We start from the raw sequence: 24,399 nt of genomic DNA, 5'->3' as shown, positions 1-24,399 counted from the left end.
AATACAAAAGGCAAAGATGGATAGAACTGCAAGGAGAAAGAGGAAACCAACGACAACTGGAGATGCCGACAACACCGTCATCAGTTCGTAAGTAGCTGGATCAGCCCATGCCGTGCTGGGCTACAAAGCAGATATTTCAAGTTGAATACGCATGAGGATCAAGGCACAGTGTTTAAAGTTCAGATTCCTGGCGGGGCGCGGTGGCTCACGCCTGTAATCCCAACGCTTTGGGAGGCTGAGGCGGGCGGATCACAAGGTCAGGATATCGAGACCATCCTGGCTAACACGGTGAAACCCTGTCTCTACTAAAAATACAAAAAATTAGCCGGGCGAGGTGACACCCGCCTGTAATCCCAGCTACTCGGGAGGCTGAGGCAGGAGAATTGCTTGAACTCAGGAGGCGGAGGTTGCAGTGAGCCGAGATTGCGCCACTGTACTCCAGCTTGGGTGACAGAGCGAGACTCTGTCTCAAAAAATGAGAGAGAAATTAAGAAATGAAAGAAAGAAAAGGAGGAGGAAGGAGAGAAGGAAGGAAAGGAAGGAAGGAAGGAAGGAAGGAAGGAAGGAAGGAAGGAAGGAAGGAAGGAAGGAAGGAAGGAAGGAAGGAAGGAATGTAGGGAGGGGGAAGGGAGGAAAGGAAGGAAGGAAGGAAGGAAGGAAGAGGGAGGGAGGAAAGGAGGAAGGAAGGAAGGAAGGGAGGGGGAAGGGAGGAAAGGAAGAAGGAAGGAAAAAAGGAAGGTAGGTAGGGAGGGGGAAGGAAGGAAGAAGGAGGAAAGGAGGAAGGAAGGAAGGTAGGTAGGGAGGGGGAAGGGAGGAAAGGAAGGAGGGAGGAAGGAAGGAAGAAAGGAAGGTAGGTAGGGAGGCGGAAGGGAGGAAAGGAAGAAGGAAGGAAAAAAGGAAGGTAGGTAGGGAAGGGGAAGGGAGGAAAGGAAGGAAGGAAGAGGGAGGAAAGGAAGGAAGGAAGAGGGAGGAAAGGAGGAAGGAAGGAAGGTAGGGAGGGAGGTGGAAGGGAGGAAAGGAAGGAGGAAGGAAGGAAGAAAGGAAGGTAGGTAGGGAGGCGGAAGGGAGGAAAGGAAGAAGGAAGGAAGGAAGGAAGGAAGGAAGGGGGAGGCAGGAAAGAAGAAGGAAGGGAGGGAGGTAGGTAGGGAGGGGAAGGGAGGAAAGAAGGAAGGAAGAAAGGAAGGTAAGTAGGGAGGCGGAAGGGAGGAAAGGAAGAAGGAAGGAAGGAAGGGGGAGGCAGGAAAGAAGAAGGAAGGAAGGAAGGGAGGGAGGTAGGTAGGGAGGGGGAAGGGAGGAAAGGAAGAAGGAAGGAAGAAAGGAAGGTAAGTAGGGAGGCAGAAGGGAGGAAAGGAAGAAGGAAGGAAGGGGGAGGCAGGAAAGAAGAAGGAAGGAAGGAAGGGAGGGAGGTAGGTAGGGAGGGGGAAGGGAAGAAAGGAAGAAGGAAGGAAGGAAGGAGACAGAGAAAGAGAAAAGAAAGGAGAGAAAGAGTTCAGATTCCTAAATCTCTTCCATAGATACCCAATTCTATAGGCCTGGGGGTGGTGCTCTCCAGCTTTCCTAGACCGTCCACGTCCAACGTATCACAAGGCAACACGCATTGAAGTTTTGCCACCTTCTCCTCTCCCATCAACGCCTAGCCCAGTCCACCAGCACGTCACAGGGGATGCCTGTTGCCACAAGTCCCCACGCTCAAAACACTCCCAGCTTACAGCCCTCTTGCTTCCCGTCCCAAAAGTCTGGAGTGGATCAGCCTCATGTGTGCGATCAGCTCCATGTCCACCTTTCCTGCATCTCTTCCGCCTACTCCTTTCCCCGGCCACATTCACTTCTTGATCTCAGACACGCCACGTCCAGCCTTCTGCCTTGCGCACACAGCTTGCTCGAGCAGCTGTCACTGGGACTTCTTGTCCCCGTATCTACACATTTGCAAATCCCCAGGGCTGCAGAGAGCGCTGTGTCTTTTCCAGCACCGTATACCAGGTGCCCAGAGCAGCGCCTGGTCCTGGCAACATTTTTTTTTTTTTTGACTTGGAGTTTCGCTCTAGTCAACCAGGCTGGAGTGCGGTGGCGCGATCTCGGCTCACTGCAACCTCCACCTCCCGGGTTCAAGCGATTCTCCTGCCTCGGAATCCCGAGTAGCTGGGATGACAGGCGCCCATCCCCATGCCCGGCTAATGTTTTGTGTTTTTAGGAGACACGGGGTGCCACGCTGGTCTTGAACTCCTGACCTCAGGTGAACCGCCTGCCTCGGCCTCCCAAAGTGCTGAGATTACAGGCGTGAGCCACCGCGCCCGGCCCTGGCAACGTTCTTATAGCTGTGGAACAGGCAAAAGCTCAGTGCTGGGCTGGACAGACCGACACAGGTGCATACACTTCTGACAGGCCCATGTTTGCAAACACTCCGTGTCTGGTCACAGGCAACACAGAGCCATTTGCTCATCTATCCGCTAGCAATATGAGCTTGGGGGTGGGACAGGCACGTGTCCAGCCCTCCAGTCCCCAAGAAGGTATGTGATTTAACTAAAGAGAGGAAGGGACTATTCCACCCTGGGTCAACCAGGCAGCGCTGACACTACTACCCGTGACCACTACGTTTGGTGGGGAAAAGAACCACCGTCTTTTAAATGTGCTTTAAAAACAGCTCCTTGGTTTTAAAAAAGATTGGTTTTCTGAATTTGGCTACGTTTATGTTCTCAGCAAACAAATTTGATGCGTCTTAGGACCCAGGATTCTCCTCTCAGAAGGTGACTACCGTACAGCCCCGGGAGAGCTGTGTGATGTACGATCACCGAATCAGCAGGTCTAGGAAAAGTGAACGGTTTCTACTGGGTTGAGACGCACTTGGCTAGAATCAGCGGAATAACGCAGTCCAAGGCACATAAAAACAAAAATCGTAAGCGTGAAAAATCTCAGTTCATTGGAAAAGGATTTTATTTCACCATAAAAATGCAAACTGGAATAAACACCATCTTTCCTAACGCGAACGTTACAGCTATTTTTAAGTACTTCTGAGCTTCACTTGGAGAAGCGAATGATTATAAAACTTAACAAGTTTGCAGCCTGAAATCTGTTTGAAACATTCCAAGTAAAAATAATTTAGCAAAACAGCTTCTTAAAAAAACCACACGCACTAACCTTTACTAGAAACCAAAGCTTTTTCACCACCCTTTTTTATGCGTAATTCCTTGAAGTTGTAAAAAGTGAATGTTTTGGAAGTTAAGGAGCATCAGACCATTGGGGACCACTCCCCGCACACCGACACCTTAAAAAGAATGGCCCGTTTGGGTTTTGATCTCAAAGGACTTGTACCTTCCTCACCCGTGACTCCACGTCAGCATCACGTTTCGGCATATCCCACCCAACCTGCATTTCCCCATCAGTTAAAGTTACAAACTGGGGAGGGGGAGGGAGAAATCAGCAGGGCAACGCTTTTGCTTTTCTTTCTAGTGCCGGTGTGACTCCGGTGGTCCACACCTTTGAGGAGTCTCCCCTGCTGCGTCAGGTGCACCTCCTGGGCCGTGCACGCGGGGGGGTCGCCAAGCAGACACAGAGCTCCCCGCGTGGGGAGGAAGTCATGCGGCAGCTCTGCCCTTCTCACCACCGTCCGTCCGTGCGGTTTTCCTGACTGAGAGAGGACTGGCCGTATTAAAGCTATCGGATCAAGTTTTCGAGGGCCACGTGTTTGAAACTGAAGTGCCAAGTACGCTGCGGTGAGTGAAGACAGATGGATCTCTAAAGCGTGGGGTCTTCCTTCTTTGCCAGCGGGCTCCTTGGACGTTCTTGGCTGCGGGAGGGTCTTAGCTTTGCAGGGGGTGGACGGAGAGCGGCCAAGGAGCGGCCAGGACGCTGGAGCAGGTCCTGGTCTTTCCCGGACAGGCCATGGGGAGGCCGCGCCCGTCATTACCTGTTCCAGGTACTGCGGTGCTTGCTCGGGGACCGGGAGCGCGAGCGCTCGCTCCGGCGGCGGTGGCGGCTGTGCTTCCTGCCGGCGCTGCCCTTCCGCTCCCGGCTGCGCTCCCTCCGGTGCCTGTCTCTGCTGTGGGACCTCCGGGACCGGGCGTGGTCCGGGCTGGCGCTGCGCCGGCGGGGGCTGTCATCCTTGGAGGCGTGCTTCTTGTGGGGCCGCCGCTCCTTGCGCGGCCGCCCGTCGTCCTCCCTGCTGCCCGCCCGCCTGGCCCGGCTCCTCTCCCGCTTGTGCCGCTCATCCAGCCCGTCTCCGCCGGCCCGGCCCCGGCCCTTGCTGGGCTCCCGGTTGCACTTGTCCTGTTCCGACCGGGTGTCCTTTTTGGAGACGTTCTGCTCGCAGGCAGGGAGGCCCTTGGGCTGCTGGGTGTTGTCGGGAATGCAGGAGAGGACGCCGCCGGGGCACCTCTTCTCCGGAGAGCCGTCCTCGGGGGCCGCGCGGCAGCCGCTCTGACCCTCCCTGCACGGGGCCTCCTCGGCCACGCTGCCGTTCACGCTTTGGGGAGCGCCGTCGGCCTCCGGCTGGGCCGCGGTCTCCTTGGGGGCACCGGCGGGGAGCTGGCCCCCGAGGGGGTGCAGCGCGGCGGCGCTCACGCAGCCGGACGACACGGTCTGCAGGATGTCCAGGACCGGCTGCAGCAGGTCGGCGTGCGCCACGCCCAGCTCGTCGTGCGCGTGGGCGTCGTCCGGCTTCTTGCTCAGCAGGATGCTCAGCAGCCGCTCGCGCAGCTCCCGCTCCTTCCGCTGCAGGCCCAGCGCGCGCTCCTTCTCCTCCTCCACGCGCCGCAGCTCGGCCTCCTGCAGCCGCCGCCGCTCCTCCTGCTGCTGCAGCCGCAGCTTCTCCTCCTTCTGCTCCTGCTCCTGTAGCTTCACGGCCTGCGGGGAAGAGGAAAGCGCGGCTGAGCCTGACCCCTGAGCCCGGCCGGACACTGGGAGAGGAGCTGGGACGGTGTTTGGAGGCCCCATGGTCTGGGGATGCAGGATCAGCGGCCTGGCTGGACTCCAGCCCTGGGGCGGGGGGCGTCTCCTACTGCGAGCCAGGTCCTGCCCGTCCATCCCTCGGCTCCCTCGGCCACACCTGGGGCCATCATGCGTCTGAGTGAGAAGGAAACCCCTTGGCAAAGCGACCCGGCACAGCCCCGGGGCGGGCCTCTCGGGCAGAGCCGGGCCTTGCCGGGAGCCCCGCCACGTTGCACGCAGGGGCCTGGAGTTAGGTCACAAGCGGCCGCCGGCAGCAGGGAGCTGAAATGACGCCGCAGACACACGCCGCCTCTGCCGCCGCCGCCGCCGCGGGGCGAGCCTGGCCTAGCCTGGGTTAGTGTCTTCAATATTCACCATGAGGTAAGGACTGGGCTGCCACATGTCTCAGCCTCTTGTCATGCTCCTTCCCGGGGACTTATCACAACTGTAATCAGACAACAGGTTATGGGGTCGCCCCGCGCTGGACTCCAGGGGGACGCAGCCCTCCTGAGGACAAGGAGCGTGCTGGGGACGTCTGTCCTGGGGAGGTCTGTCTGTCTCTGGGCCCTGGCCCCGGGCTCATGGGAGTTACCAGTCGTGCCTGCAGGAGGAGCAAGGAGGCTCTTGGCGCTGAGGGGGTCGTCAGTACCGGCGCTGGTGAGACCTGCCAGGTTCACACGGCGGAGGAGGGCCCCGGGCCCACGGCAGGCCCCCTCTGCGTGCTCGGCCCTCCACCCAGCCCACCTTGCCCCTCTGCTCTGGGCCACTGGTGAGGTCACAGCCAGGCCAGCTGACCACACACGGAGGCACGGGCCAGAGAGAGCGGCCCCCTGCACTCTCCGCCACTGCCCGGACCCAAAGGAAACAGAGAACCTCTGCCCCAGCCCCCGGGAGGCTGCCAGCCTGCTCGGGGAACCTGAATGCACCAGCTTTGCAAAAGGAAACCGTCACAGCTCTGAAATCATCGGGAACGACAGACAAGTGCTACACCCTACCGGGCAGGAGCCGTCATCCTCGGCACTAAAGCTGGTTTTGTGGGTACAGCTGCGGCCAGCGGGGAAACGGCGCCGTGACACCACCCGCGTTTCAGGGGAGGGCACCGAGGGCAGCCCGGGTGCGGCTGGCGGCGGCAGAGGGAGCCCCCGGGTACCTTGGCTCTGCTGAGCAGCTCGGCGATGAGCCGGATGGACTGCAGGTTCCTCTGGGCCAGCAGCAGCTTGCGCTCCTCCAGCTTGATCTTCTCCTGCAGCTGCTTCTGCTCCTCCGCCTGCAGCTTCTCCAGCTTCTTCTGATTCCGGCGCAGCTGGCGGTCCCTCTGCTTCTGCTCCCTCTTGCGAAGCTTCTCTTCTCTTTTCCTCTCTCGCTCCAGCTCTTCCAGCTCCTTCTGTTTCCTGCATGGAACACACCGGGGGTTTGTCACCGACAGCAGCTGTAGCCAACACATGATACACCATACAAGTGGCTTTTCACACAAGGGGGAAAAGGCCACAGTCGAACGATTAAGCATTTAACTCTTTATCCCAAAGTGGACCTCGGCTGACTCAAAGCAGCCCGAGAGGTGGAAGGAGTGAGCCGGGCGAGGACCTCCGTGACCTTCCAACACACCACCCTGCTAAGCGTGACCCAACCCTGAAACCACCAAGAAAACGACCAGCGGATCGACCACATCAAAAGCCACGCCCCCAGCCAGGGGAAAGACGGACGGACGGACGGTGGAAAGAGCATCAGCAACAACTCAAGAAACTGCGGAAGATCCTTGGGGTGCAGCATCTGTGGCCGCCACCGAGGAAAGGCCAGCGCCCCAATGCGGAAACAGGCACGGCAGAGGACGCAGATGGCCACCAAACCACGTAAGGCGCCCGGCTTCGGCTGGTGCATGCGTCCAGAGGACAGCACTGAGCACAAACGGCAGGGGCCCCAGGAAGCAGGTTCCAGCTGCACAGGAAAGCTTTCTAACAATCACCAGGGAAGGCCAGCATGCGCGCACACCAGGGAGGCGGCCCCGGGCACCAGGGAGGAGGAGGAGGAGGGACACGCGCCGTGCAGAGCCCTGCACCAGAGCCAAGTGGACAATGCGGCCTTGAAGACAACAGACCGCACAGATCCCCGTTCTGTGAAATTCTACAAAGGCCCCACCCACGACGGCACAAAACCGCCAGCCCGGCTGCCTGGGGCTGTGGAGAGGGCGTCGAGGGAGCAGGGCAGGAGGGGCCCTTCCCAGGGGAGGGGCACGTGGCTTCATCCGATTGCACTCAACGCCAGCACTTCTTTGGGTGACGATCACCCATGACCTCAACAAGCAGGGCGGCGACCACACACACAGCTGGACGGGGAGGGACCCCTGCCCCAGCAGCCCAGCGGTGACGAAACACAGCAAGACCTGGTAAGAGTGGCCCGGGCCGGGCACAGTGGCTCACACCTATAATCCCAGCACTTTGGGAAGCCGAGGCGGGCAGATCACAAAGATTAAGACCATCCTGGCCAACACGGTGAAACCCCGTCTCTACTAAAAATACAAAAATTAGCTGGACATAGTGACGGGCACCTGTAATCCCAGCTGCTTGGGAGGCTGAGGCAGAAGAATGAGAAGAATCGCTTGAACCCAGGAGGTGGAGCTTGCAGAGAGCCGAGATCGCACCACTGCGCTCCAGCCTGGTGACAGAGCGAGACTCCGTCTCAACAAAAAAAAAAAAAAAGAAGAAGAAGAGTGGCCTGGAAGCCCCATGTGCAGCTCTAAGCAGCACCGAGGAACCTGAGCAGGCCTGACGGGATGACGTAGACCCGCAGAGACACCAAGGGGAGAGGAGACACCAAGGGGAGAGGAGACACCAGGGTGAGAGGACACACCAAGGGGAGAGGAGACACCAAGGCGAGAGGAGACACCAAGGGGAGAGGACACACCAAGGCGAGAGGAGACACCAAGGGGAGAGGAGACACCAAGGGGAGAGGAGACACCGGGGTGAGAGGAGACACCAAGGCGAGAGGAGACACCAAGGCGAGAGGAGACACCAAGGGGAGAGGAGACACCAAGGCGAGAGGAGACACCAAGGGGAGAGGAGACACCGGGGCGAGAGGAGACACCAAGGCGAGAGGAGACACCAAGGCGAGAGGAGACACCAAGGCGAGAGGAGACACCAAGGGGAGAGGAGACACCAGGGTGAGAGGACACACCAAGGGGAGAGGAGACACCAAGGCGAGAGGAGACACCAAGGGGAGAGGAGACACCAGGGTGAGAGGAGACACCAAGGGGAGAGGAGACACCAAGGGGAGAGGAGACACCAAGGGGAGAGGAGACACCAAGGGGAGAGGAGACACCAAGGGGAGAGGAGACACCAAGGGGAGAGGAGACACCAAGGGGAGAGGAGACACCAAGGGGAGAGGAGACACCAAGGGGAGAGGAGACACCAAGGGGAGAGGAGACACCAAGGGGAGAGGAGACACCAAGGGGAGAGGAGACACCAAGGGGAGAGGAGACACCAAGGGGAGAGGAGACACCAAGGGGAGAGGAGACACCAAGGGGAGAGGAGACACCAGGGTGAGAGGAGACACCAAGGGGAGAGGAGACACCAAGGGGAGAGGAGACACCAAGGGGAGAGGAGACACCAGGGTGAGAGGAGACACCAAGGGGAGAGGAGACACCAAGGGGAGAGGAGACACCAAGGCGAGAGGAACAGGGATGAAGAGAAGCAGGCCGGGAGAAAAGGCGTCCCGCTCTCCACCACCCCAAGAAGGAAGCCGGGCCAGGTGCCGACGGCCAGGCAGTGATCCACACGGTCTCCGGCCGGGGTATGAAGGTCCTCAAGCAGTTCCATGTGCTGAAGGTTTAACTGTCCTGTGAGCTGTCACCGCCCCACGAGCTCAGAGGACGGCTCAGGGCAGCCCAGCACATAGCACGCCCTTAGGCGGGACTCACACCGACGCCTCAAGGCTGGGCAGCTTTCAGAGGACAGCACTCATCAAGCTCCAAGTCACCTGTGAGGGCCAAACACACACGCCTCATTTCCACCCACCAGAGAGAAACCCGGAGGCTGCCCTGGGCCTCCTCTCATGCTCAGCCTCTGAGGAATGACGGGGGGGCAGCAGGGGCGAGTACGGCCCTGCGTGGGGAAGGACAGCTCCACCGGCCACCCTGGAGCCCTCCCCGCCAACTCTGACGACGGGCCGGCCCTCCCCCGGGGCTCCAGCCACCCTGTCCTGCTGTGGAGAAGCTCATGGCCTGGCCCCGCATCCCCCAAGCCCTCTGTGGTCTGGCCAGGTGGACGGGGCCTCTTCCCTGCAGAGGCCCACTTCACTTCTCCGACGCCCATCTCTCCTCAGGGAAAGATCAAGGATGCAGCTTCTCCTCACCCCCAAGCTGCTTTCTGAAATGTTGTGGGGACTGTCCTGCAAGACTGAGAGGTCCGAGGCTCTGAGTCCCACTCCCCACTTCCAGAACGTGGACAGGCACATTCAGCCAGGCCTGGGCTGTGTCTGACCCCGGAAGAGTCCCTGTAATGTCCCAGGACGGTCTCCCACCCCGGCTGTCCCGGTCGGCCTGACAGCGGCTCACACAGGGGACCCTGACTCAACCCCACATCCGAACCGCCCTCTCCCAGGATGGCGACACAGCAGCACGTCCAGTTCTCCCAGGGTGTCTGCCTCTGTGTACTTCCTGCCTTGGGTCCTGGGGCTCCTGACGGCTGACCTGGGCCCCCCCAGCCCATTCACGGCCACTCGCTTACATGCTGCACCTGCCTCATCTAAGGAGGCCTCAGCCCACTCTCCCCTGGGGAGGCAACGGGGGCTATATAAAGAACACCAAGGGCAGGATGGCCCTGTTCCCAGGAGTTCAGTGCCGGGACTCTCGTGCAAACATCACCCGCCACACACATCAACACACTGGCACCAGCGTCACATAAAGCAGTGAGAAACGGAAACACAACGGACCAACTCGGTCCCACCGGAGGCTGTCCAGGAGGCCCCCAGTCAAGTCCAACACATCCCAGACTCGGTATCGGCGACATGAAGCGCAACAGACGTGCAGGACGCACTAAAGACCTCGGAGGGCACAGCCTGGTGGGGGGAGGAGGGGGAGGAGGGGGAGGAGGAGGAGGGGGGGGGAGGAGGAGGGGGGAGGAGGAGGAGGTGGTGGAGGAGGGGGAGGAGGGGGGAGGAGGAGGAGGAGGAGGGGGGAGGAGGAGGGGGGAGGAGGAGGGGGGAGGAGGAGGGGGGAGGAGGAGGGGGAGGAGGAGGGGGAGGAGGGGGAGGAGGAGGGGGGAGGAGGAGGAGGGGGAGGGGGAGAAGGAGGAGGAGGAGTCCGCCTCACTAAGACAGCACAGCAGGAGGGATGGAGAAGGACAACGAGGAATCCGCCTCACGGGATTCACGGCAAGTTGTTGGTTCCCTCCTGCAATGCTAAGAAGATGAAAAGGGCTACAAAGACTGACCTGAGGTTGTCTTTGGTACCCCAACCGCAGTGAACAACTCAGGCCATTGCTTTAAAGGCCTCTTAAGCGAAACTGGGTTTTTATCCTATGGTTTTTTGTTTTGTTTTAAATCTGGCCATCACCATCAACCCTCTACTTCATTTTGTAAACGTAGCCTCAACCTAAACGCAAACTTGCAAACGGCTAAGGCATTCTGCTTGTTTCAGTGGGATATGTGAACAGCGTGTGGAGGGAGAAGAGGTGGCCCTTCGGGAAAGGCGTGGTCCTGGGAACCGACAGAGATCACGTCAGACCATGATGTACGACAGGAAAACGAACAGAACACGCATATTCTGCTGCGTCTCAAACAGCCACTCACGCAGGTCCTCACGTGCACAGCTGCGCACCCACAGGCACGCACACACACCCATACGTGCACACACACACAAGTACACACACAGGGTCACAGGCACACAAGCATGCACATAGGCATATGTGTGCTGTGTGCACAGATGCAGAGGAGCACACACATGAGGGCACACATGTGTACATACGCACACAGGTACACACATGCACACAGGTACGTGAGCTCACAGGAACGCATGCACACACAGACACGTGTGCACACATGCAAAGGCACACACCGGGGCAAACACGCATACACACAGGTACGCACATGAGCTCACAGGCATGCATGCACACACAGGCACGTGTGCACAGATGCAGAGGCACACACACGTGGGCACACATGCACACATATGCACACAGGTACACACACGAGCTCACACACATGAACACACACACAGGCACGTGTGCACAGATGCAGAGGCACACACACGTGGGCACACATGCACACATATGCACACAGGTACACACACGAGCTCACACACATGTACACACACACAGGCACGTGTGCACAGATGCAGAGGCACACACGTGGGCACACACGCACACATATGCACACAGGTACACACACGAGCTCACACATGTACACACACACAGGCATGTGTGCACAGATGCAGAGGCACACACACGTGGGCACACATGCGTACATATGCACACAGGTACACACACGAGCTCACACATGCACACACAGGCACGTGTGCACAGATGCAGAGGCACACACGTGGGCACACATGCACACATATGCACACAGGTACACACACGAGCTCACACACATGTACACACACACAGGCACGTGTGCACAGATGCAGAGGCACACACACGTGGGCACACATGCGTACATATGCACACAGGTACACACACGTGCACACAGGTACACAGGAGCTTACAGGCACATGTGCACAGATGCAGAGGCACACACATGGGCACACATGCACAAAGGTACACATACGAGCTCACAGACACATGCACACACACGTGGGCACACGTGGGCACAGACGCACAGAGAGGCACGCATGCACACACACAGGCACAGGTGCACAGACGCACAGGCACACACACGGGCACACATACGTACATACAAAGCACACACACCGGTTCACAGGCACACATGCCTCCACGCACACAGGTACACACAAGCTCACAAGCACGCACACACCCACACAGGAATACATGCATACACACGCACACGAGTCTGCGCACACTCCCAGGTGCCGGACACCGGCGCCGAGGGCCCCTCCCGCAGAAGGTACCTTTCCTCCGCTCGCTGCCTCTCCTCCGCTTCCTTCTCTCTGCGCTTCTGTTCTTCTCTTTGCTGCTCCAGTTCCTGAAGCTTCTGCCTCTCCAGCTGCCGCTTCTTAATTGACGCATCACTCAGGTGTTTGGTCGAATCAAAAGAAACCTTTAAAAGCAAAAAACAGTGTGAGACGGCCTTCCCCCAAAGCCCCCCAGACACACGGCCAGGCACCCTCTCCCTCTCCCGGGCCACAGGGCCAAGTCCTCAGAGCCTGAGCTCCCGCTCACCACTCACGTCCGGTGCAGACCCAGACAGTGGGGCCCAGAAGCCAAACCACTCCCTCCAAGTCACCATCAGTAGCTCAAGACTTAGCTCATCCCACAGAGTTACAAGGAACACCAACTACCCCTCGCCACTTACTGGACACAAGTGACACGCCACCGCGGCAAGACACGGTTCCCCTTCCGCTACCCGGCTCCACCGTCTCCTGTGGCCAGAGCCACCCCGGGGCCTCCTGCCCACGCCCACGGGGCACATCTTAAGGCCACAAAACCTCCTCCAGGAGGCTGGTTCATTTGTCACCACGAAGCCAACACGGGTCGAAATACATGAGGCAAGGCCGGGCACGGTGGCTCACGCCTGTCATCCCAGTACTTTGGGAGGCCCAGGCGGGCAGATCACACAGTCGGGAGTTCGAGACCGGCCTGGCCAATACGGCGAAACCCTGTCTCTACTAAAAATATAAAAATTAGCCAGACGTGGTGGCACGTGTCTGTAGTCCCAGCTACTCGGGAGGCTGAGGCAGGAGAATCGCTCGGACCCAGGAGGCGGAGGTTGCAGTGAGCAGAGATCGTGCCACTGCACTCCAGCCTGGGTGACAGATCGATACTCTGTCTCAAAAACAAACAAACAGCGCATGAGGCTTAAGGGAACGTTAATCCCTAGTTTCAAGGAGCATTCTGGGAAGGCCAGGTTCTCTTGGTTCTGATACGGTTCAAATCCCTGTCACAGTTCCTGAGGGTCCAACCCTCACCTACTAGACATCTTCCTTCAGATACCGAATTTCCAAAACCACAGCACGGACCCCCTACTCGACCTCACGCCTGTGTCCCTGAAATTCGACGGGAACGGGGCTGTTGCTGTCGTTTTACTCAGGGGAGGTCCCCACAGCCTAAGCGGTGTGGCTGGGAGCGATCTACTGACCCTGCTGGAAGGAAGCCGCCCGAGGGAGGAAGCGCGTGGGTCTCGGCGCCCAGGGCTCACCTTGATGTTGCAGGCCACGGCCTTGCCGTCCTCGCCCTTGTACATGAGTTTCATCCCGCGCAGGGCGCTCATGGCCTGGATGAAGCCCACGTACTCGCGGTACTGCACGTAGGCCTCGAAGTTCAAGTGCCCCCCGAAACTGAAGGTGTGGAAGTTGCGGCCCGTCATCTCCTCGCGGTAGGGGTCCAGCATGGGGATGTCCACATTCCGGATCTCCCCGAACTTCTCAAACACCTTGACCAGGACGTCCTCGCTGGGCTTCTCGGAGCCCGACTCCTTCAGGGCGAACCACTTGCAGGGCAGCCCCTCCAGGTGGATGGTGTCCGGCCGCTCCCCCGGCAGGGTCTCGTTCATGTCCTTGGCGTCGCGGAAGAAGGAGTCCCAGTCGTGGCGGGTGGGGAAGTCGATCTTGAACTCGGCCGCGCGCACCTTCAGGATGTCGGAGAAGCCGCTGAGCTTGATGGTCTTGCCGTCCAGGCAGGCCAGGAAAGACTTGACCAGGCTCTTGTTCTCCACCTCCCCCTCGAAGCGGATGAAGTCCATGGTGCTCTTGGAAATACGCAGCGTGGAGAACTGGTGGTTGTGCACCATGCCCTTCAGCCTCTCCATCACCTCCCAGTTGGAGATGGACTTCCCCGGCTGCTTCAGCTGCGGGAGCGCCACGCTGATGGTCATCTTGGTGATGGGCTTCAGGTACAAGCCGTACGCGGGGCAGAGCTCCACGGCCTCAGACGTGTCGTGCACGATGGTAGCCGCTGCCATAGCCTCCGGGACCTTGGGCCTGAAACAGAAGATGCAGACGGTCAGCGTCGGCCCCACCGGCTCCCCCGCCAAGGAGGAGGGGCCGCACCAGCCGGCACTCTGGGACTCGGAGGAGAGAAACGGCAGTGTCTCTCTGCTGTGCCAGAGACCGGTTTCTCCTTTGTTAAAAGCCATCTCGACGGAGTTTTTTACTCTTTAAAATCATTAAGAGTACACTAAAGGGGAAAAAGCCGAGCTGATAAAGAACAGGTTAGTGTCGAAGCCTCGGCCAGCACTGCCCGACACCCTACATCCAGCACCCAGCAGCTCCCAAGGCCTGCAGAATAGGAAGCTGAGCGCGACCAGACCCCTCATGCAGGTCAAGTAGGGACGGGGAAGCTACAAACGCCTAGCTCCACGGGAAGGTGCAGAAAGACACTGGCGGGAAGGGAAGGGGCCAGGGAGAGCACAGCTGCAGGCATCTGGAAGGGCGCTGTGGAGGGGGCGGCGGCCCTGTACTTGCACTGATAAAACAGGAAGTCTCCGGCTACAAAAACAATCCAGAACCATGAACCCTAGTGATCTCCACGAAGGCCAGACGTATCCCAGCTTTAACCCACTCAAAGCCAGAAAGTACAAGGAACTTTCCAAAAGCTGGGGGCCAGAGTCCCCCATCTGTGCCTTCTTCCTCCACCCACCCACCTTCTTTAACCCACACCTGTTCCCTACGGAGCTGACGGGCAGCCACTTCCTGACGGCCAGCTCCAAGCAGAGGAAGCTTCACTCACAGAAACCTGAACATCCCAGGTGACCGCCTCTGGCCCGGCCGCCCACCACATCCACCTGGAGGCCTCCTGCCAGGCCCAGGACACGGCCTCCTCGCCCAAGCCGGAGGTGGGAGGCGCGAAAGAGGGAGGGAGGGTAGAAAAGCTACCAGAAAAGGTCAGTGGGGCACAAGGGAGGAGCTCCAGCCTGGGCAGAGACCAGGGAACCCTCCCCCTAGAACCCAGGCGGCCCCAGCAATTGCACCACCAAGGAACCCTCCCCACGGTGGCCTCCAGCGCCCCCCGACCACCCCGGTACACCTGGCTGCCCAACCCCCAGTACCCGGCACTGCCCCTGGTCTTCCCACCTACCGCAGCCCCCCAGCATAGCCTCGGGCTGCCCCTGGCACCCCCGGAAAGGCCCCACGCATTCTCAGGCCCTCGGCCACTCGGTACCCCCCGCCCCTCGGTCACCGCACTCCTGGATGAGCCCCAAAGCCCCCGCCTCCGAAACCCCCGGACAGCCCCTGGCTTCCCAGTGTAGACCTGGGAGCGACCGCAGCGCCACGTCCGCTAGTCCCAGGCCTCCCAGTCTCCCGCTCGCCGAACCCTGGGGACCCCCCAACTGGTCCCCCGAGCTCCCAGCCCTCCGAGACCGCTCCAGGCCTCAGCTCCCTCGGTGGAGTCCCCGGAACCGCTCCAGCCCCCACCCCTACTTCCCGGGACCCCCGGACCCGACCGCAGACCTCCCAGCCCCCGGTTCCCCCGTACGGCCCCCGGCGCTCTCAGCCCCCCGAGGCCACCCCACGCCCCCCAACCCCAGCCCCCTCCCCTCCGAGACCCCAGGCCCCGCCCCCAGGCCCCAGCCCCGCCTCCCAAGCCCCGGCCCCCCGGGCCCGGTCCGACCAGCGAAGCGTTCGCCAGGCCCGGGGGCGGCACTCACCTGCGCGGGGCTCCGCCTGCGTCCCAGGCCGCCGCCGCCGCTGGCCCAAGCTCCCGCCGTCCCCCGACGACCCCCGGACAGGCGCGGCCTCACCACCCGGCGCCGCCACCGTCCCCTGGAGGCGCCTCCGACGCCGCCACCGCCGTCGCCGCCCGCCCTCTGTGACGCATTTCCGTTTCCGGCGCGAGGGCTCGCGGAAGCGGCCGCGCGGCGACACCGGGTTTCTCCTCCTGGTCCTGGCCCCGCCCTGGAAGGCGGGACTTCCGGGAGCCCGGCCTTTTGCACTGCGCGTGCGCCAGGCCAGGTGCCCCCCCCCCCCCCGCCCCGATGCGGCCACCTGCTTGCGGGTAACCAGGGGCGTCCCTCGGCCAGGATCTGCGGCCATCGCCCTTCAGCCAAACAGGAAGGGGGGTCGGTGTGGGGTCTAAATTCCAATTATAGAGTCAAATATCTATAATAAAATTCTGAAATATAATAATATATTTATATTATATAAATATAATCCTGTAACGGGATTCTATACTATACTTACAAATTGTGTGTAATATACTTGAATAATATAATTTATGTATAACTTAGATATCATATTCTATGACGTAATTATAGAATTACATATTATACATTGCTAGTTAATTATTAATTGAATTGTTAATTATTGTATTATTAATAGTTATTAACGCATACCATTACATAATGTAATTATGAAATAATAAATGACAACTTTCAATGGTATTATGAAATTAAGATAATTTGTATTGTGATTATGAAACAAATGATAATTTGTAATTATAAAATAATGTATGTAATTATGAAATAATAAATAATTTATCATGTAATTTAAAAATAAATGATAATCTAATGTAATTATGAAATAAATGCTAATGTGTAATATAATCATAAAATTAATTTATAATGTCATTATGAAATAATGATAATCTATACTGTAATTATGAAATAACTGACAATATTTAATGTAATTATGAAATGATTTATAATGTAATTATGAAATAATAAATGACAATTTATAATGTAACTATAAAATAATAAATGAGGCCAAGTGCGGTGGCTCACGCCGGTAATCCCAGCACTTTGGGAGGCCAAGGTGGGCAGATCACAAGGTCAACAGTTCAAGACCAGCCTGGGGCCAGGCGTGGTGGCTCACGCCTGTAATCCCAGCACTTTGGGAGGCCGAGACGGGCGAATGATGAGGTCAGGAGATGGAGACCATCCCGGCTAACATGGTGAAACCCTATCTCCACTAAAAATACAAAAAAAAAAATTAGTAGGGGGTGTGGCAGGCACCTGTAGTCCCAGCCACTAGGGAGGCTGAGGCAGGAGAATGGCATGAACCCGGGAGGTGGAGCTTGCAGTGAGCCGAGATCGCAGCACTGCACTCCAGCCTGGGCAACAGAGCAAGACTCCGTCTCAAAAAAAAAAAAAAAAAAAAAAAGACCAGCCTGGGCAGCATGGTGAAACCTCGTCTCTATTAAAAAGACAAAAAACTAGCCAGGTATGGAAGTGGGTGCCTGTAGTCCTAGCTACTCAGGAGGCTGAGGCAGGAGAATCACTTGAACCCGGGAGGCGGAGGTTGCAGTGAGCCGAGATCACGCCACTGCACTCCAGCCTGGGTGACAAGAGCGAGACTCTGTCTCCAGTAAATAAATAATGATAATTTATAACGCATTATTCATTTATTTATTATAATTTGTTGTTTATTAAGTATGCCAGGCTCCATGTGAGAAGTACGTGTTTCTGATGTCCGAAATATGCCACAGGTCCCCAAAGTGGAAATCCAGGGTCAGAGCATCACAACAGGAATCTTGCATTTCTCAACGTCAGCAGGTGACAAAGGAGAAAGCGAACGCACCAGGGGCCCCGGGAAGGGGTACCGTTCTGTGAACCCAGGCAGGCTTCAGAGGGACCAGGCTGTGTGAGAGGGTTGCTATACCTTCCGTGTTTCTGTCCTTCTAAGACTCAAGTGCAAACTCAGTTCCCGTGTAGCAGGACGAGCCGCAGACAAAACTCCTCAGACACTGGATTAAAGAAGGAAGAGGTTTTATTATTCGGCCGGGAGCGTCGGCAGACTCGAGTCTTAAGAGCCGAGCTCCCCGAAGACGGAGTTCCCGGGCCTTTGAAGGGCTTACAACTGGAAGGGGTTCCACGTGAAAGGGTGGTGATAGATGGAGAGCACATGTGGTTCGAGTGGGGGGTTAATCTTTTAACCTCAGGCCTGGTCATCCGTGGCACCCGGCTGGTCTTGCCACTAACTTCATTCCTGTTGTTTTTCAGCTTTTACTTCCTCCTCCTCTTCAGAGGCAGGAGACAGTAAGAGAAATGGCTTCTGTCCTCACCCACTGCAAGAATATTAGAGGGTGGGGTTTTTAGGAGGTGGTTAGGTCATGAGTGGGATTTGTGCTCTTAGAAGACAGGCCCCACAGGGCTCCCTCGCCCTTTCCACCATGTGAGGACACAGCCAGAAGGAACCATCAGTGAACCAGGAAGCAGGTCCTCACCAGGCCCTGAACCTCCCACTCATCGATCTTGGACTCAGCCTCCAGGACCGTACGGTGGCTCATGCCTGTCATCCCAGCACTTTGGGAGGCTGAGGCGGGTGGATCACCTGGGGTCAGCAGTTTGAGACCAGCGTGGCCAACGTGGTGAAACCCTGTCTGTCTTCAGTAAAAATACAAAAAATTAGCCGGGCATGGTGGCGGGCGCCTGTAGTTCCAGCTACTGAGGGAGGCTGAGGCAGGAGAACGGTTTGAACATGGGAGGTGGAGGTTGCAGTGAGCTGAGGTTGCGCCATTGCACTCCAGCCTGGGTGACAAGGCCAAGACTCCATCTCAAAAGAAGGGGAGGGGAGGGGAGGGGAGGAGGGGACGGGAGGAAAGAAGGGAGAGGAAGGGAGGGAAGAGGAGGGGAAGGGAGGGAAGGGGAGGGGAAGGGAAGGAAGGGCAGGGGAAGGGAGGGAAGGGGAGGGAAAGGGAAGGAAGGGGAGGGCAAGGGAGGGGAGGGGAGTGGAGGAGGGGACGGGAGAAAAGAAGGGAGAGGAAAGAAGGCAAGGGGAGGGGAGGGGAGTAGAGGAGAGGACGGGAGAAAAGAAGGGAGAAGAAGGGAGGGAAGTGGAGGGGAAGGGAAGGAAGGGGAGGGGAAGGGAGGGGAGGGCAGGGAAGTGGAGGAGGGGACGGGAGAAAAGAAGGGAAGGGGAGGTGAGGGGAAAGGAGGGGAGGGGAGGGGAGTGGAGGAGGGGATGGGAGGAAAGAAGGGAAGGGGAGGGGAGGGGAAAGGAGGGGAGGGGAGTGGAGGAGGGGACAGGAGGAAAGAAGGGGAGGGGAGGGGAGTGGAGGAGGGGACGGGAGGAAAGAAGGGAAGGGGAGGGGAGGGGAAAGGAGGGGAGGGGAGTGGAGGAGGGGACAGGAGGAAAGAAGGGGAGGGGAGGGGAGTGGAGGAGGGGACGGGAGGAAAGAAGGGGAGGGGAGGGGAGGGGATGGGAGGAGGGGACGGGAGGAAAGGAGGGGAGGGGAAGGGAGGGGAGGGGAGGGGAAGGGAGGGGAGGGGAGGGGATGGGAGGAGGGGACGGGAGGAAAGGAGGGGAGGGGAGGGGAAGGGAGGGGAGGGGAGGGGAAGGGAGGGGAGGGGAGGGGATGGGAGGAGGGGACGGGAGGAAAGGAGGGGAGGGGAGGGGAAAGGAGGGGTGGGGAGGGGAAGGGAGGGGAGGGGAAGGGAGGGGAGGGGAGGGGAGGGGATGGGAGGAGGGGGGACAGGAGGAAAGGAGGGGAGGGGAGGGGAAGGGAGGGGAGGGGAGGGGAAGAGAGGGGAGGGGAGGGGAGTGGAGGAGGGGATGGGAGGAAAGAAGGGAAGGGGAGGGGAAGGGAGGGGAGGGGAGGAAAGAAGAGGGCTTGTGGGTATTTGGGGGTCATTTGCATTGTGTGAGCCATGATGTCCCTAAAGGCTAATATTAATATGATTATGAGTCTCAACTTGACCAAACACACCAGGGTGCCCAGGACGGGGACCATTCTGTGAACCCAAGCAGGCTTCTCAGTGAGACACACCCCTTTGCTGCCTTCATGTACAGTCTCCTTCTTCTTAGGGACACGAAAGCGTTTGGGGTTCTCTTTAAAATTCTTCTCGCAGCTGCTGCTTTACATACCATTGGTGTGTGCTTCCGCGGGGAGCTTTGCCACTCGGCTAGCTCCCTGAAGGTATTTCACAAAGCGAATTCAGAAGGAGATCGTCACTCCTTCAGAACCAGCAAGCACCAAAGGATGATTATCGTAATTTGGAAAATGTTGAAGGAAAATGCTTGGCCTCCTAAGCCTGGACAGTGTAGTGAGACCCCACTTGTAAAACATTTTGGAGCAAAACATCCCCCTCTCCTGAATGTACCCCAGAAATAAAAAAACAAAGTTCTCTGGTATCTGCAGCTGTAATTCTTTGTCATAGGGAGATAGCCATGATTTCTTCCTGTGTACCCAGTCTGTATAATTTCCCCGAATTGAGCATGAAAGGCAAATAAAAATAGTCTGAGATATCAGTCCCATGATGCTATGGCAAAGGTGCCAGCACTTTCCAGATGCAGTTAAGGTCTCTAGTCAACTGACTTCCAGATAATCAAAGAGGAGCGTATTCTAGGTGGACCTGACCTAATCAGGTGAGTACTTTAAAAGAAGGTCTGGGGCCGGGCGCGGTGGCTCACGCCTGTCATCCCAGCACTTTGGGAGGCCGAGGCAGGCGGATCACGAGGTCAGGAGATGGAGACCATCCTGGCTAACACGGTGAAACCCCGTCTCTACTAAAAATACAAAAAACTAGCCGGGCGTGGTGGCGGGCGCCTGTAGTCCCAGCTACTCAGGAGGCCGAGGCAGGAGAATCGCTTGAACCCAGGAGGCGGAGGTTGCAGTGAGCCGAGATCACCCCATTGCACTCCAGCCTGGGCGACAGAGCAAGACTCTGTCTCAAAAAAAAAAAAAAAAAAGAAAAGGAAAGAAAACGTCTGGATTGTCTCATGCATGTAATACCGGCACTTTTGGAGGCTAACATAGAAAAAGCCCAAGAGTTCAAGACCAGCCTGGACAACATAGTGAGACCCCACTTCTAAAAAAAAATTTAAAACTAGCCAGGCATGGTGGCATGTGCCTGTGGTCCCAGCTACTTGGGAGGCTGAGGTGGGAAGATTACTTGAGCCCAGGAGTTTAAGGCTGCAGTGAGCTGTGATCACACCATTGCACTGTAGACTGGGTGACAGAGGTAGACTCTGTCTCTAAAAAGATGAAAAGTAAAACTAGGCTGGGCACGGTGGCTCACCCCTCTAATCCCAACAATTTGGGAGGCCGAGGTGGGTGGATCACCTGAGGTCATGAGTTCGAGACCAGCCTGGTCAACGTGATGAAACCCCATCTCTACTAAAAATGCAAAAATTAGTCCTGCGTGGTGCTACCATACTGGCCTAATTTTTGTAATTTTAGTAGAGACGGGGTTTCACCATGTTGGCCGGGATGGTCTCGATTTCTTGACCCTCGTGATCCACCGGCCTCAACCTCCCAAAGTGCTGGGGTTACAGACTTGAGCCACCGCACCCAGCCTCTTCTCCTCTTCTCATGAGGACACCTGTCCTGTTAATTATGGGCACACCCTATAAGATACATTGTGACTGTATCTTTCTCAACAGACAGCCTCAGGCTACATGGCTCATGCCTGGAAGATCGAACGTTGGCCGTGATGAAACATGGGACCTGGGTGGATATCCCTCCTCCAGTTTGTGGGTAAGTGACTCAACCACTCTGAACCTCTGTTTCTTCTTCCTTGAGTGTTTGCACAGTTGCAATGTCCAGAAGCATAGGTCAGACGATGGATGGACGATGAGTTTGGGTCGAGAGAGCAGAACAGAGTCAGGTGTGACTGCTGGGATCCACAGAGAACAAACAGTGGAGAGATACATACTGGACAGGAAGGGCCGGGCGTGGTGGCTCACGCGTATAATGCAATCACTTTGGTAGGGCGAGGCGGGTGGATCACGTGAGGTCTGCAGTTCGAGACCAGCCTGGGCAACATAGCAAAAGCTCGTCTCTACTAAAAAATACAAAAATTAACCAGGCGTGGTGGCTCACACCTGTAATCCCAGCACTTTGGGAGGCCGAGGTGGGCGGATTGCGAGGTCAAGAGATGGAGACCTTCCTGGCCAACACGGCGAAACCGTCTCTACTAAAAATACAACAGTTAGCTGGGCGTGGTGGTCCCTGCCTGTAGTCGCAGCTACTTGAGAGGCTGAGGCAGGATAATTGCTTGAACGCAGAAGGCAGAGGTTGCAGTGAGCCAAGATCGCACTACTGCACTCCAACCTGGTGACAGACAGAGACTCTATCTCAAAAACAAACACAACACAACAAAACAAAACAGTACAGCCTTTCCAGAATAAGGTGGACCTGAAATGCAATGACAGGTGTCCTTTTAAGAGACAGAACAGGAGACACAGACACACAGACACAGAGGAGGAGGCCACGTGGAGACGGAGGCAGGGACTGGAGTGTTGCGGCCACAAGCTCAGGGGTGCCTGGAGCCCCCAGGAGCTGGGAGAGGCAGGAAGGATCCTCTCCTAGAGCCTCTGGAAAAAAACTGAATTTAATTATAGTGTAGTGAACAGTGGCCCTCAGAAATATCTGTCCACATCCTAAAGGCCAGAACCTGGAGTGAGACCTTATTTTGAAACAGGTCTTTGCAGAATTCATTTGTTAACCATCTCAAGATCAGATCTGCCTGGATTAGGATAGGCCCAAAATGCAATGACAGGTGTTCTTATTAAAGGGAAGAAGAGACACAGACACAGAGGAGGAGGCCACGTGGAGACGGAGGCAGACATTGGAGTGATGCGGCCACAAGCCCAGGGATGCCTGGAGCCCCCAGGACCTGGGAGAGGCAGGAAGGACCCTCCCTTAGAGTCTCCAGAAGGAACTGGATAAAAAACAGTGGCCCTCAGAAATATCTGTCCACATCCTAAAGGCCAGAACCTGGAGTGAGACCTTATTTTGAAACAGGTCTTTGCAGAATTCATTTGTTAACCATCTCAAGATCAGATCTGCCTGGATTAGGATAGGCCCAAAATGCAATGACAGGTGTTCTTATCACAGGGAAGAAGAGACACAGACTCAGAGGAGGAGGCCACATGGAGACGGAGGCAGACACTGGAGGAATGTGGCCACAAGCCCGGGGATGCCCAGAGCCCCCAGGAGGTGAGAGGGGCAGGAAGGATCCTCCCCTAGAGCCTCTGGAGGGAGTGCCTCCCTGACACACCTTGATCTCAGACTCCTGGTTTCCAGGACTGGGGGAACATGTCAGCCCCCGATGGTGGCGATTTCAGAAGACAACCTGAAATTTCCAGAAAATTCCAGCCCTCAGCTTGCTAAATGTTGGAAGAAAGATGGAGATTTGAGGAATACCGTCCGGAAGTCACAGAGGAGATTTAAGGCGTGAGGATACTTGACCCGTTTGCCCAGAGCAACAACAAATGACGCTAAAAATGCAGAGTCCGTCTTTGAACCAGAGGACACTCAGGAAACAAACATTCCACTCCGGGAAATGCGGTAATTCTCTCCACCATTGCGTGAGGGGCTGTGCAGGCCAGAGGAAGTGACAGATAAAAACAGATTTTTAACTCGCACAACGCAACCACAGGCTCTACCTGGACGCAACCAGCTCCTGTATGACTCAGAGACTCCTCTAGACGCACGGCCATTCCATCCTTCTCCAGCACGGAGGATTTCTGCAATCTGTCCCCTGAAAAATGCAGCAAGCACTTTCGGCCCTGCCCCGAGAGCCCAGCCTCCCTTCAGCTTCACCTTCCTTCCACAAGCTCTCATCGGTCCCCTGCTTCATATCCCTTCTCTGTCCTCCTCAGCAGACCACACCCTAGCCCAAGTCATTTTTTTTTATATATCATCGTTTTGCATTTTCTTGCAAAGCGGTTATCATCAGCTGAAGCCATTTATGCTTTGCTTTTCTGCAGTGAAGACATCAGTATGCCCTTGGCCAGGTGCAGTGTCTCACGCCTGTAATCCCAGCACTTCTTTCCTTGGCTGATATTACTTAATTAATTGATTGATTGATTTTGAGGTAGGGTCTCTCTTATCCATTTCTTTTCTTGGCTGATATTGGGAGGCCGAGGCAGGAGGATTACTTGAGGCCAGAAGTTCAAGGCCAGCGTGGGCAACATGGTGAGACCCCCCATCTCTACAAAAGAAGAAAACGGAAAATATGAGCTGGGTGTGGTGGCACACACCTGTAGTCTCAGCTACTCAGGAGGTGGAGGCATGAGAATCGCTTGAGCCCAGGAGTTCCAGCCTGCAGTGAACTACAATTTTGCCACTGCACTCCAGCCTGGGCAACAGAGCTGGACCCTGTCTCAAAAAAAGAAAAAAAAAAAAAAAGAGTAACCATTCCCAAATAGATATCTACCTCTTTTCTTGGAAGGATTGCTGGAGCCCAGGAATTTAGGACTAGCCTAGGTAACATAGCAAGACTCCATCTCTAAAAAAAAGAAAAAAAAATACAGAAACTAGTCAGATGTGGTCATCTTCAGTGGGCTTTGGCCCCCCTGGAGGGTCCAGCAAGGCAATTTACGGCGGGCGTCTTGGGACATGCAGTATCAGTTTCAACCTCCAGGAGGGGCTGGAGAGTAAAGCTCAGTGCCAGAGGCAGAAAGTGGTGGGGACCCGGGTAAAACTC

General features: G+C 56.8%; 1 protein-coding gene across 1 annotated transcript; it reads right to left on the bottom strand.

The window, feature by feature from the left end:
* Positions 1 to 2,909: 2,909 nt before the first annotated feature.
* On the bottom strand, positions 2,910 to 15,850 carry LOC144338873 (A-kinase anchor protein 17A-like). The gene is made up of 5 exons (XM_077989789.1): positions 15,679 to 15,850; positions 13,231 to 14,011; positions 11,984 to 12,132; positions 6,074 to 6,314; positions 2,910 to 4,839 (listed from the first exon to the last, which is right to left on the bottom strand). The coding sequence occupies exons 2-5, from the start codon at positions 13,990 to 13,992 to the stop codon at positions 3,901 to 3,903; spliced, it is 2,091 nt and encodes a 696-aa protein (XP_077845915.1). The 5' UTR covers positions 13,993 to 14,011; positions 15,679 to 15,850; the 3' UTR covers positions 2,910 to 3,900.
* Positions 15,851 to 24,399: the final 8,549 nt, after the last annotated feature.

The sequence above is a fragment of the Macaca mulatta genome, chromosome Y (genome assembly GCF_049350105.2).
Source record: "Macaca mulatta isolate MMU2019108-1 chromosome Y, T2T-MMU8v2.0, whole genome shotgun sequence".
Taxonomy (NCBI): Eukaryota; Metazoa; Chordata; class Mammalia; order Primates; family Cercopithecidae; genus Macaca; species Macaca mulatta.
The sequence above is the reverse complement of the archived record's forward strand: the minus strand, read 5'-3'. Positions and strand labels throughout refer to the sequence as shown.

Excerpts from the sequence above, each read along its gene's own strand:
- LOC144338873 (XM_077989789.1), bottom strand. The coding sequence starts at position 13,992 with ATGGCAGCGGCTACCATCGTGCACGACACGTCTGAGGCCGTGGAGCTC. Across the intron at positions 12,133-13,230 it reads CCGTGGCCTGCAACATCAAG|GTTTCTTTTGATTCGACCAA; the intron begins GTGAGCCCTGGG and ends TTGCTTTTAAAG. Across the intron at positions 6,315-11,983 it reads AGGCAGCGAGCGGAGGAAAG|GAAACAGAAGGAGCTGGAAG; the intron begins GTACCTTCTGCG and ends TGTTCCATGCAG.